The sequence below is a fragment of the Hippoglossus hippoglossus genome, chromosome 4 (assembly GCF_009819705.1).
Source record: "Hippoglossus hippoglossus isolate fHipHip1 chromosome 4, fHipHip1.pri, whole genome shotgun sequence".
Classification (NCBI taxonomy): domain Eukaryota; kingdom Metazoa; phylum Chordata; class Actinopteri; order Pleuronectiformes; family Pleuronectidae; genus Hippoglossus; species Hippoglossus hippoglossus.
The window spans coordinates 3,436,992-3,450,562 of record NC_047154.1 but is presented as its reverse complement, the minus strand read 5'-3'; the positions used below and the strand labels follow the sequence as shown (position 1 = coordinate 3,450,562).

The following is a 13,571-nucleotide window of genomic DNA, read 5'->3' as shown; positions in this document are numbered from 1 at the left end:
GTGAACATTTACTTCCAGGGACCGAATCGAACAACAACTAGCACCAGCTTTAACTTTGGTCGTGTTCACATAATTGTTCTGGTGTGCTCAAGAAAATGCAACATAGAAAACAAAGACATGGTCACTGATTCTTTAACAGGACCAAGCCCTATAGTGACTGATTGTAAATGCAGCATTATTTGTGAAGTATAAAATCTGCATAATCCCTGAATTTGTGGGTGACACCTCGGTACACCCTGTCTGCAGGTTGTTGCCTGTGAGCTCTTTGTTTATAATTTAGACCTCATCTGTGGACGTAAGTGTGACCTTGTGCAGCTTTGAGCTGTCTCAGCAGAGCGCCTGACCACGGCGGCTGACACAGCGAGACGTCCGCCTGTTTGGGGACAGAGGGTGTATGTAGGTCAGCCATGGGCCTGCACGCTGTGACAGCAGCACGGTCACTGTGCTGTGCGGCAGGACAGGGATTGGAGTGGACAGAGGGAGCCGGCGTGGAGAGAGGCCCCTCTCACACGTCAGCACGGATACTTCCTCATTTCCCCCCTTAAACACTTTGACATTATCAGGCCACACGGAGCAGTGTCCACCCTCATTATTCTCACCTTTGGTGCTGCTGCAAAATGGGCAAAGAGAAGCAGGAGGAGAGGAAACTGGGAGAAATGCTGGGCAGACATCAGATCATGGTGCATGTCTGAAACGCTGGGATGGTCATTTGATGGGTAACGTTCTGTCTGCGTAAGTGATGTCAAACACTTATGATGTTCAATCACAACACGGTCACTGTTTAGACAACACAGACATTGTGTTAACATCATCATTATTGTTAGAAGATAACTGGTGCAACCGGAACACAGATTACTTGTGTAGGATTTCAAAAGGCAAAAATCATTCTTAAAAATAGCAGAATCTTAATTGTATTCATACTTTGTAAGTATGTTATTTAAATGCAGACAAAAACATATTCAGTACACAACCAGGAAGTCTTTTTAACAAGTCCTTTATTGAAAAAGTGTTAAGAGTGAAGTCACAAATTCAAGCTGCTGTGATCCAGTGAATGATGACATACTGCCATCTAGTGGCTCCAACACTATAGTTGAGTAAAAAATACTCTGGTACATATAAATCAGTTACGAAGAGCAAAACGTTGTTTGAGGTGTTTGTCGGATCAACCTGCACGTCACAGAAACAGGTTTACAGACTAACAGCTTCTTACAAAGCTTTGCACGCTAACACAGCATCCAAAGGTGACATCATGTACTTGTTGTAAATATATCTGTTGTCGTATAAAAGGTTCAGAATCAAACAAATACAGGTGGTAGAGATGACGAGGTGGGAGCTCATCGGTTGTAAGGATGCATTGAACCAGACGCAGATTTGATGTTTGTCTTGATGCTGCTTGGCATTTTACCTGAGAATGAAAAACAGGAAGAAGATCACAACTAAATAGTGACTATGGCCCAAAACAGATCAGGTTTAAATAATCAAATATGAACAATTGTGTATTAGCATCAAACAGCTCACATTAGAGTTAGTGAGTGAAATGTAAATAAAAGTTCAAAAATCATAACCATATATAATGAAAGCTAAACACTATGTAATTGTTCAGTTACATATGCACTTGAGAATCTACAGAGCTCATCACTCATCAAGTTTTTTATATGCTGTGAAGGCCAATAAGTGAATAGTTCCCCAGAAACACGAGGCTCGTCTGAGATACAGTTCTGCCTTGTCTTAGAGTGGAGAGATAAAAACATCAGGTCAAGACACTGAGGTCAGAATATTTCCAGCAGCATCATCAGCCCCATACAGGAAGTCACATCAACATTTATTCTGATATCTGTTCAACTAGTCCATTCAGCTTTGACTGAGTCTACAATTGTTTGTAAAATTATATTGTGTGTGATACGGTATTAATGACTCTATAATCATTATTGTTTAATATACTAGATATAAATTACATCTCAAACTCTAAAAACATCAACCAATAGTGCAAATATGGTTTATGTGATGTGTGTGAGAATCCTCACACCTACACTTGTTAGCAGAATCTAGATGTCACATCCCAGTGTACAATAATTAAATACCAGTAATGTTCTGTCATTGTGTATTGATTATCTGGAATGAATTCATTCAGCTTCTCTGGCTGATAATAGTTGCCATTAGTAACTCTAGTGCAACTATTTAAATTTAAATTTTTTACACCAATTACAAGAATGTCTCTCCAATTATTGATTAAACTCTGTTGCAAACACTGTTAGCACACTCCTTGTCCACAATAGCTGTGTTATTGTTCTGAGATGCCAACAAGTGGACAAATCCATTCCTTCAAATAGACACGTTCAGACCTGCTTTTAACATCCGTCCAGAGTGATCAGGTCTGGATGACGGAGCCGAATGGTCCTGAGATCCGATCACTCAAACCACATTTGGAGGTGGTCTGGGACACACGTTGCAAATGTGTGTCCGGGGCCACATAAAAGGGGCCGCCTACTAAGCTGACGTCCTCTGACCTCCTCTGATTGGATCTAATGAATTTTTACTCTTCTCAGGGTCCATAAGTTTCTTCTTCTCTCTCTAACACTCAGTCACTCACCTACACAGACAAACACATGGACAACTGACGCATCTACTCAGACTGGCTAAAAACATCATAATTTGTTCATAGCAAACAAAAGATTATGTACATGTTTATTTGCATATAGAGCGGGAAAGTGCGATCCAATAATCCACTTGTGGAAGTGGACAACGGAGACACATCCAGGAGGCATTTTAGTAACGGGCGGGTACAGAGGAAATTAGAGCAGACCACATGTGATCGGATCTCTCAGGACCGATGTTAATACCAGGTTGAACAGGGCAATAAAGACTCTTGATTATGTTGCCTTCATTCTATCTGTCCTTGTCCGTCCACACACTACAGTGGATGTTTTCTTCCTTTGCTTCAGCTGCTAAAGTATGTGCACACATGCAAAAATAACACTCAAAGACATAGAAGTAGAAATAGAAATACAAACCCAGCTCTCCAGGTCTCCTACCTGGCTGCCCTTGCTGCTGCTGAGCCGCAGGTCCCCCCATAGCTGCTTGCTGACCTGAACCACCACCGATGGTGACCTGCTGTAAGGTCGGGCCTCCACTCATCATGGGCCCTTGTCCGGGGTGTCCAGGGGCAACTGGACCAGGAGGCCTGCATTTAGAAAGCCCCTTTCCAAATGCAACCGCTCCGACCAGTGCGTTAGTATCAGCGGGGTTGAAAGATGGTTTGTTTTGTCTCAATGCTGAAGAAAAAAGAATGTATCATTAAAATCCACAAACATTCACTTCGAGAAAAAATTTAACAAAGGACCCAACAATAAACTTACTTGCACTTTCTGAATCTCTGTCATCACGTGGATTGTTCAGCTTCTCCAGTAGATTGGAACACAGCTTGTTCAGCGCCTGGATTTGTTTCTGTTGTGAAAAATATGCCAGGGTGTCGTGTTCAAAATGTTAAATACTCATAAATCAGTAAAAGTTACATGACCTAATATTTTGTCTAAGACAGCATCAAACAGCTCAGTGTATATTACTGACCTGTGCCAACTCGGGGCCAATGCGTGCTGCCTCTGTACTGAGCTGTTTCTCCTGCTCCTCCACGTCCGGATCAGGTTTGGTCCGCAGGTAGTCCGGTACGATCTCATGGCTGAACACCGGGACACGCTGCTCTGTTAGTTTCTGATGGAGAACAGGCAGCAGTGATAAACGGACATGCCTCATAAAAGGAGACACATTGCTGGCTTTCACCTGTAAAAAATACTCACCGCTAAATCTTCATCTCTGTCCGGAGACAGGAGCAGAGGAATTATAACCTGGTTGCGAAAGGACGGCGTCTTCTCATTCTTGAGCAGTTTGTTGATGGTGTTCAGTTGACCAGAGAGCAGAGCAAAGTTGTCCAACACAGAAGGCCTGAAAGACACAAAATACACATCACAGCATCTGACAGAGAAGAAAACAATCCACGGAGAACATCTTAAAAGTGAAATTTGTCAAGAGTCACATTTGTAAATGTATTGACATCCAGTGACCAAGTAATGCAAACAGTAACATATTTATAGAAGAAAGTAGACTTAAATAGGCAATTGTTGCAACTTTGCCATCATTTTATAAAATCCCTAAAAATTATGGAGTGTTTGTAATATAATTCATAAAATAATGAAATCATTTATATATTATTAAGTATTACAATATTAATATATTGTTTATATAATAAACAACACAATGTTGTCTTGATATGAGAATATAATAAGTGAAACAATCTAATGTCAAAGCTGCTCCATAGAAAGGGAAATGTGTGTTTTGGACTGAGTGAGCAGGGCATGGAGACATGTGAGAAGCCTTAGATTGAAATACAACTAGTTCTGAATTAGAATGACAATCAGTAAAGTGCAAACCTCTGCCAAAGCCCAGCAGTGCCCTTATGAAACCACATTTAAATTCACTATAGATCTGAATTTGTTTCATCAAGATCCATGAATTATTCTCTGAGAAACCCCACCCCTTCACAAAATTTTAATTTTAACAAAACAAACACAGACGAGAGAAAAGAGAACCTCCTTGGCCGAGGTAATATAAATGTCCAGGGCCTCAACACTTCCTCCCACATGAACATTTCCACTTAAAGCACAAACAGAAATCTACTGTCCAGTAGTAAAATGCATTACTTACCATGTTAATCTCTCATATTCATTTTCCAACTTGTAAATGAAACTGTGAAGAGCGTTTTTGACGTGAGCCACCCGAGAAATTAGGGACTCCACCGACGCTTCCAACTGTTTCTCTTCTCTTTGCTGTGGAAGAAAAACACACACACACACACACACACACACACACACAAAAAGCTCAGTCTCAGAAACAAATACAACAAATACAAACTGTATTCTATGAGAGAGGCGTGTGTCAAGCAAGAAATCAAAGAGTGTGTATTATATATATAAAACACAGCTGAAGACACGTGGGGGCTTTCTGTCTGTGTCTCCTGACTGCTTCTGGTGCTGATTACTATAATTGAGCAACATTTGAATGTGTATATTGAACCTCCAAGAGAAATTATGTATTTTCATAGACTTCTGCAGTTTCCCAAACTTTTAATCTTATTTCTCTCAATAATTGAAATAATGGTGAAGACAGATATTAATTTATCAAAGGCTTTAATCCATCATTCTTGTATAGATTTTTTTGCATAATTCTTCACTTAATGTTTGTTCTATGTTTACTTTGTACATTTTCCCTGTGTGCAAGAAATATTTGGCAAATCGAGCTGCCTCTGATTGTAAGTGGGTTTTTGTGTTGTAGTCTTATCTTAGACGTGGGAAAGACTGATGGGAAAGGCAGGGGAGATCATTTCAAAGAACCAAAATCGTCTTAGTCGTTGATGGCAGCAGGAAAGTTGTTTATTCTCCATAAATATGAATTAGGTTTTGTCAATTAAACATGTTTCAATTAAACATGACTTCTTATATCACAGAGGAGTGATCTCATCATGGCAGACATTAATACATTGATGCAAAGAGAGAATGCTGACTGCCTCGACAGCATTTATTATAAAATACAATACAATATAAAATAAAACACCAACATGGTTTCCCTTATACTGAGAATAATTATGTAATATGCAAACATTAGTCACTTTATATTGTGGTCAGCTGATGATCTGTTTACATGCAGCATCGACACATGAACTCTTCGGTTCATTTCACTGTTTCACACAAAACGTTCCTAAACTCGGTGAGAACCACGAGTCATCTAACAGGAAACTTTAGTTTAACTTTACAGTAACGTTGGCTTCATTGTTATTTAAACCTTTAGCTCCATGCTAACCACCGCTACCTGATTCAGGGAGCTAGCAGCTGCTAGCTTTGTTTATTTTCATGAGTGAACCACAGGCTCGGTACACAAACACCACTTTAACTTATTAAAACAACACACTGTAATTTACAAAGGACATTAGTGAAAACGAACATTACCTGCATGGCGGAACTACAAGCTGCCGATGAAACGATCCAAAAGCAATGGAGACAAACACTTCCGGTTCGCTGTTGTCAAACTAAAAGCACGCTTTGAGTATTTTCAATACAGTGACATTTACAAAGCAGGGACCATAGACTGTGTATAAAAGATCATTTCACAGTGTTGCAATGTAAAACTCGCATTTACAGAAGAAGTCTCCTGAAAAGTAGTAGGTTAGAAATATAAACAAACATTGACTGGAAATACTCATACAGGGTTCATTGCCCATAGAAAATTTTGGAATTAGAAATTAATGTCTACAAAAAAATTAATTTTGAGTTATATTCTTTGAAATGTTTTCTTTAAAACATGTCTCTGCGTGTTTCCAACAATTAAAGGGCTTTGACTGCTTCATACATACACTGTAATCGTTTTTCAGGATGCTCTTGTTAATGCTACTAAATTTAGCAAACCTGGTATATCTTGTAGTTTTATGCATTCTAATAGTAATATTATAGCAGTGTAGTTCATAACGGAGCAGAATGAGGCACTAGCAGCAGACACATCACACATTGGTGTTACTGAACATGGAGATTTTGTTACTATCAATACATCAGTATCTTGCATCCTGAGTAGTAATTTGTTTGTTAAAAGTGGGAATAATTTATCTAGTCCATGTGACTTTTATTCAGAAGCAACAGACAAACAAAAAATCTGAGAAAATCAGACACGTTGTATCTAAAAGATTTTATTTTGGTGCAAAGGCAGTAGCTGTCAAAGTGTCACAGTTTAGAAAACAGCAGAAAATCTTTTCTTCTAATGCTGATTTACTGTATAGTTTCTCATTAAGGCTCTTGGTTCTTCTTCCACATACACACCAGTATATGTTCTTGTATAATAGTGCATTAGTACATGATTGCCTGTCTTAGTTTATTTGTTCAGTACTAAACCAGTGTCACTTGTTGGTTAAAAGTTGAGCTGATTGTGAACAGGTAAGAAGTACATGTTTCATGGTAACATGCCTCTCCAGGTGGGCAGGATAAAGCAATCATAGGCAGGTCAAAGAAGTGTATTACATGTACTTGAACATTTCCGGTGCTTAGTACATGACTAAAGGGAGAAGGGAGAAGTGTTAGTCACAGTCCCAGCACAGCAGCCTCAAATCGGTGAGGAAGGTTTAAAAGAGGCTCTCGACGTCACCCATTTCCACGACCACGGTCTTCAGCTGGGAGTAGTACTCGATTGTCACCTGGCCGTTCTCTCTGCCAAAGCCTGGAGAAGCACAGAACAGATCATGAGAGCACTGAATCACCAGACTGTCATTCAGTGAAGATAATCTGGGTCTCACAATGCAAGAATATGTATTACTATGAATGCATTTTTCTTGCAGGTGCAATGACCATTTTATTCTGACTATTTTAACATGACAGCGGCCCACCTGACATCTTGTATCCACCAAACGGCACTTCCACAGGGCTGATGTTGTAGTTGTTAATAAAACAGGTTCCTGCCTCCAGGTTCGCAGCTACACGATGGGCTCGAGAGATATCCCTGCGAGGGGAGGACACATTTATATACAAAATAGAACAACTTGGAATTTTCAATACGGAGTAAAGACGTTCGGAGGCTGGACTGGTACCGGCTGGGTGGGGCTGAGAGACGAGTGCGATCCCGTATGACTCATACGGGGGAAGATGTACTAAACGAGACGTTTCGATAACATATTTCTAAGAATGGACTGAGTGAAAAAGTCTGCGGAGTGACTCTTTTCATACTTTGAGGGTCCCCACTGACCCCCTTCAAGTCATTACAGATAGTAAAAGCCCAGAAAATGTATTTTACATAATATGGGCCCTTTAAAACTACTTGATATATAGTCTTGGCTTCCAAAAACGCTTTATAAAAAATATGTAACTTTTGTTCCATGAGACACCTGACTGACTTTACTGTGGTAAGATATATAGATATATTGTATACAATATATTCTACTTGAACCCTTCAGTGTTTTGTGCCTGCATTTATTAAGTGGTTTAGAGCCATTTCCAGCACATTCTTACATGCATTGTATGTCTGTTCCAGAAGGAACACTTTGAGAGGAATTCCCTCAAAGTGTTCCTGAGATATTGCGACAGATGGATGGATGACCCGAAAACAGAATACCTCCTGTCAAGGCAGTCAACATAGTGGAGGCATAAAGAGAGTTAATAATCTGTATCCAGTCTGATCAGGCAGAATACCGGCTTGATCCACCCCCTAGTCACAGAGAATGTTGTTGCATAATGAACTCGTCCTGGAACTTTCCACACCATGGAAAACCCTGGGGTGCAGCCAGCGGAATGCAGTGGCCTCATTATCTATGAGAGTGAACCTTTAGCACTGTGTAAACAGAGGTTGTGATAAACTGCTGAGTGATCATAAATTCAACTGCTCTGCTTTTCCTCAACTGACCTGGTGAAGACTCCAGAGGCCAATCCGAAGGTGGTGTTGTTGGCTCGCCTGAGTACTTCTTCCTCTGTGTCGAAAGGCATGACCGACATGACCGGCCCGAAAATCTCCTCCTTCACACAGGTCATATCATCTCTGCAGTTATCTGTGCCAGGAGAGAGACAGTGCTGGATGTAGTGTGGGGTTTATACTGGGCCACAAATGTGCAAAACAACTGATCAGAGTAGTGCTGCAGGAAAATAAATAGGACATAAGAGAATATCAAAGACCTACCAAGAACACAGGGTGACATGAAGTAGCCTCCCTTTAGTTTGGGGTCACTGGGGACAAAAGGTTCTCCTCCACAAAGAACTGTGGCGCCCTGGAAGAACAGAAAACTTCATTTAAAATCACTTTGTGGATAAACTCATCAAAAACCTCTTGCACACCTGTAAAAAAATAACTTTTTTATGATCCAAACATGTATGAAAAGACCAAAAATGAACGGAAGCGGATTACGTGATCACTATAACCAAATTATTTAAACAGAATTTGTATAGAAACGATTCTGTTCCAAGCTTTATGATCCATATAAACGGTAGATCACTAAATCCGGTTTCCACTGCATTTTTCTATGTGATAGTAGACACTGAAATTACAGTCTGTGCGTGGCAAGCTGCACCCCTCTGTAAGTGTCGGGGGAAGCAGGGCATCATGATTTTGGCTCAACATTGTGACAGCGGTCAGCCATCATCAGCCCAACCCTAAAAGAAGAAACACCTGCAGGCTGTATAGACAGTTTGTGGGTGTTTCTTGAGTTAACCGATTTCACTGGATCAGTGAAAGCAGAGCCATTATCAAAGTGGATGAGTAACACACCTGCTTCTTGGCCTCACTGACAAATCCCAGCACTTTCTCCAGCTGCGGCTTGCTGATAAGTGCTCCCATTCGAGTGCCATCCAGCAGAGGGTCACCCAGAGGGATGGCCTTGGTCCTTTTCACCACTTCCTCCAGGAACTTGGTCATAATCTCTCGTTGTACATAAACTCTGGTTCCATTGCAGCAAACCTGTATTTTCATTGGACAGAAATCTTAACCTGTAAGGGCTGACATAAAGGGTCGAGCTTGAGATCATGCATAATGGGGATCCATGATCTCCTCCTCACCTGTCCCTGTGTGAGGAAGTTTGCCATGAGCGCTCCCTTCACTGCATTCTCCAGCTCACAGTCTTTGAAAATAATGAGGGGAGATTTGCCTCCAAGCTCCAGAGTCACCTGCTTCACCGTCTTAGAAGACATTTCCATGACCTGAGAAACAAAGTATATTCTGTGTTATGACATACTAACATGTAGGCAGTTAAACCAAATTCCAAAAATCTAAGACTACATTTTACTTTTCTAAAATACCCCATGTTAATGCATTATGAAAATAATTTAAGGTAAACTGGTTAAAATACACTAACACTACGTTTCCCACAGAATTAATTCAATCCTTGGTGACAACGGGATTCACATGCACGAAGGTCACTGTAATGCGCACAAGACTGAGTGACAGGTACACGGATAAGATCTCATGTCAAATGTAATTGATGGGAAACACTGTAGCACACTAATATGGTCAATTTAATAGAAGGGTGATTTAAAAGTCAGTTCACTTCAGATGCTGCCAACCTTTTTGCCTGTTGGCACGCTGCCGGTGAAGGAAACTTTGGCGACCATCGGGTGTTGGCAGAGCAAGGTGCCGGTCTCTGCTCCGCCTTGCACCACACAGAAAAGCCCATCAGGTACGCCTGCCTCTTTGTAGATTTCAGCCAGAATGACGGCCGTCACGGGAGTCATTGGAGAGGGCTTGAATACCATGGCGTTACCTGACAACACAGCACAAATTTAACACTGCAGGTCCCTTAATTACAGTTAAGGGACACAAGAAACGCGATGGATAAATAGGAAGAAATAATGTTTCAAACTGGATAATCGTAATTCGTAACATGTACGTGCTTCGAAACTCACCACATGCCAAAGCAGGAGCAGACTTCCATGATGCGATCTGAAAGGGGTAGTTCCACGCACCGATTCCCACGCACACGCCAAGGGGCTCCCGCCTGGTGTACGCAAACGCTCCCCCGGGAAGCTGGATGTGCTGGCCTGCAGAGAACAAGAAAACAATCCATCATTATCTTTATATAACACTTTGGAGCAGTAGTTGGTTGAGTCTTCATGCACTCACCTGCAAGTGTACCAGCCAGACCAGCATAGTATTCAATGCACTGCCAGGCAACATCAATATCCACCAGTGCTTCAGTGATGGACTTGCCATTGTTGATCACCTCCAGCTTTGCAATCTTCTCCCTTCTTTCCTGTTTTCATGGGATCATAATGGGAGTGTAAAAACAGAACTTATCAATACATGTGTATAGCTTTAAAATGATGTAATGATAGTGATAGAGGTTGAAAACCTTCTTCACACACACACTCCTCTTTGTGCAAAAAATGTAGGGCAGGGGAGGAGGGGGCACTTTTAATGAATAACCCGTGTCTTATTGCACAGTTGCAACAGCCAACTCCAATCTGTGTTGCACAACACTGAAACCATGCAAAACCCCCACACAAGCTGTTCACCACCACACCCTGACAATACGCAACCACTCAAAATGTTGACCGTCTCACCCTGATAATACGGGCGGCCTCAAGCATCACCCGTGCCCTCTCCATGCCTGCCATCTTGCTCCACTTCAGGTAGGCAACGTGCGCACTCCTGATGGCCTCGTCCACCTCCTCAGCCCCGCAGGGCACCATCTGACACAAGACCCGGCCTGAAGAAAACACATCCACACACACAGGTCACAGACAGACACCGAAGACATAAAGAACTGTTGACGGGAAATTATTATTTTTGAAGCAGCGGATCGTGGATAATGATTACAACTGGAATGCTTAGATATAATTAGCCTACTCACATATAACTGTATCTAACGGTATCTGGCAATACCTCTATCATTGCAATTGTCATTACTGCTCTTCATATCAGTCAGACATTTTCTTTATACACTTTAAATATAGATACACCTCAACATGTATATTAGACACTGTCTTTTCTCATCAATGTTGTAAACACTGTAATTTTTTTGAAATGCTCTCTTACACGTGATATCAATTGCACTTCTGTCCATGTTAATCTGCAAATTCCGAATTACACTACTGAAATTCTACACAGATTACAATTTGCATTAAACTACAATATATATATAAAACTACAATGTATAGAGGGATCTCGCTGTTTTTATTTCCCTGTTAAAAAGTTTATATTTGGTAGCTTGTGGTTAAGGGCAGAAGATGTTGCACCTTGTTATGCCCTATGAATCAAATTGTATTTTGTGAATATTGACAATACGAATAAAATTTGATTCATTGTTATTATTTATGATAAATAAATAAATTCAATGCACCAGGGAGAGTTGATCCAGTTTCCTCAATCATTGTCCCTCAGTTTAAAAAAAAAAACAAGATATTCTGCCACAGCACCACAGAAGAAGAAAGGGGGAGAGTCTCTATTACATAACAGCATAACTTCCTCATGGTGGCTCCAGTGCACAGCCGTGCCACTACACCACAAGCCTGTGTACTGGGACATTAACATGATATTAACTAGTTCTCTGTTAACCAGGCTTTACGGTGTTGTTCTCACCCGTCGCAGGTTCGAACACGGTCTCAGTGTTTATCTCCTGTCTGGGTTTCACCCGCTTCCCACCCCAGAAGTTCAGGTGGTCTGTGACGGTCACGGTCCCCGTCGAGGCTCCGGGCATCATGTCGAGGACTGACTGGGACATGTTGGAATGGAGAGGACCTGCAGAAACAAAATGGAGACTGACGGGCAGGAGTTGTTGTAAAGGACTTTTCAGAATAATACGCAGGACACGTGCTCTCAGCTGCACAGACCGTTAGCTAAAGCATTTAAATAGCAGAGAAAATGCTCCGCTGGACGTCTTTCACACACAGAGACAGACAGACGGAGACACAGAGAGACACACAGATACAGACAGAGACACAGAGGGACAGAGGGACAGACAGAGACACAGAGGGAGCCTGACACCGCCACACTCACCGGTTGAGCTGCAGACTGAGGAGTGTGCGTGACCACAGCTCACGTTATCGGACTCAGCCCTTTATATACGCAGCCCGAGCGGATCGATACTGTGTCTGGGTCGTTTAGTTTCCGTTGCAGGCTCGATGCTCACACCAGAACATCGATATCTAAATTGAGTCATTTAAGGTCAATATGGGTGATTTCACCACCAACTGTTCCACAGACGTTCCTGCGCTCCCTTTCTAACCGAATTGATAGGAACTACTTGTCCTTCCGCCAATTACAGTCACATAGGCGCTGTGACGCCCTGAGGCAAAATCAGAGTATCACATTCACTGCTGTAAATGATGATTTTTGATGTAAGGTTGAGCCACAGAGAAGGTGGGACATGTAACTGTCGGGCAACCACCTCCGGACATCCCCAGACTAAATTGTAGGGTACGATCACGGATGTGCACTTCGAGCTGAACATGTCCTTATTTATTTAGCTAACTTGGATAAATATCTTCTTGGCTTTTCAACAGTTTTTAATTGCTTTTATCATTTCGTCTCGTATTGAGGACTTTGTAACAGTGTTCTGAAAAGTGCTGTATAAATAAAGTTTATTATTATTATTAATACAATACAGTTTTACTGTTCATATTTTCTTTTACATTATACACAATTTGCCTTTTTGCTGCTCTAACACGATAAATGTACCCATGTCCGGACTGATAAAGGACTATCGTATCTTATCTTATTTTATTAAATGTTGACCTATGAGCAGGTAATAACGTCCGCTTACCCATGACTCATTTGTTTTGACTGGCACCTGATAGATTACTAAAAAAAATTCAAGTGTCGACATTTATTTATTAACTTATTTATTTCAATGACAGTATTTATGTAAATGTAAAATAAAACAGCAAGTCAATGTGACTTGACGATTCCACTCCTCTTGATGTCTGAGAAGCTTTTCACATACATTTTCTGAACACATTGTACTGTGATTAGTGAATCCAGCCAGTGGTACATTCTGTGACTTCTTTACTTAGAACTTGTCCCATCAAGTCAAGTGTGTTAGGGGGGGGGGGGGGTGTTACTCT

At 41.3% G+C, this 13,571-nt stretch overlaps 2 protein-coding genes across 3 annotated transcripts; both read right to left on the bottom strand.

Moving 5' to 3' along the window:
- Positions 1-1,321: 1,321 nt before the first annotated feature.
- On the bottom strand, positions 1,322-6,108 carry med8 (mediator complex subunit 8). 2 transcript variants are annotated; one of them, XM_034582136.1, is made up of 7 exons: positions 5,997-6,108; positions 4,699-4,820; positions 3,795-3,939; positions 3,568-3,708; positions 3,357-3,444; positions 3,012-3,272; positions 1,322-1,405 (listed from the first exon to the last, which is right to left on the bottom strand). In XM_034582136.1, the coding sequence occupies exons 1-7, from the start codon at positions 6,000-6,002 to the stop codon at positions 1,335-1,337; spliced, it is 834 nt and encodes a 277-aa protein (XP_034438027.1). In that variant the 5' UTR covers positions 6,003-6,108; the 3' UTR covers positions 1,322-1,334. The 2 variants fall into 2 exon arrangements, with proteins under 2 accessions (XP_034438027.1, XP_034438028.1); XM_034582137.1 differs by having other exon boundaries at positions 3,033-3,272.
- On the bottom strand, positions 4,900-12,631 carry aldh9a1a.1 (aldehyde dehydrogenase 9 family, member A1a, tandem duplicate 1). The gene is made up of 13 exons (XM_034582130.1): positions 12,505-12,631; positions 12,088-12,246; positions 11,070-11,215; positions 10,630-10,759; positions 10,413-10,547; positions 10,074-10,270; positions 9,570-9,710; positions 9,283-9,471; positions 8,698-8,785; positions 8,428-8,569; positions 7,418-7,530; positions 6,778-7,251; positions 4,900-4,911 (listed from the first exon to the last, which is right to left on the bottom strand). Exons 2-12 carry the CDS (start codon positions 12,227-12,229, stop codon positions 7,157-7,159), a joined length of 1,518 nt encoding a protein of 505 aa, XP_034438021.1. The 5' UTR covers positions 12,230-12,246; positions 12,505-12,631; the 3' UTR covers positions 4,900-4,911; positions 6,778-7,156.
- Between the last annotated feature and the right edge of the window lie 940 nt (positions 12,632-13,571).

Coding starts and splice junctions, on each gene's coding strand:
- aldh9a1a.1 (XM_034582130.1), bottom strand. CDS start 12,229: ATGTCCCAGTCAGTCCTCGACATGATGCCCGGAGCCTCGACGGGGACC. Junction 10,548..10,629: donor TCTGGCTGGTACACTTGCAG/GTGAGTGCATGA, acceptor TGTTCTCTGCAG/GCCAGCACATCCAGCTTCCC. Junction 9,472..9,569: donor ACTTCCTCACACAGGGACAG/GTGAGGAGGAGA, acceptor ATGAAAATACAG/GTTTGCTGCAATGGAACCAG.
- med8 (XM_034582136.1), bottom strand. Junction 3,940..4,698: donor GAATATGAGAGATTAACATG/GTAAGTAATGCA, acceptor TGTGTCTTTCAG/GCCTTCTGTGTTGGACAACT. Junction 3,445..3,567: donor TTGGCCCCGAGTTGGCACAG/GTCAGTAATATA, acceptor TTTTCACAACAG/AAACAAATCCAGGCGCTGAA.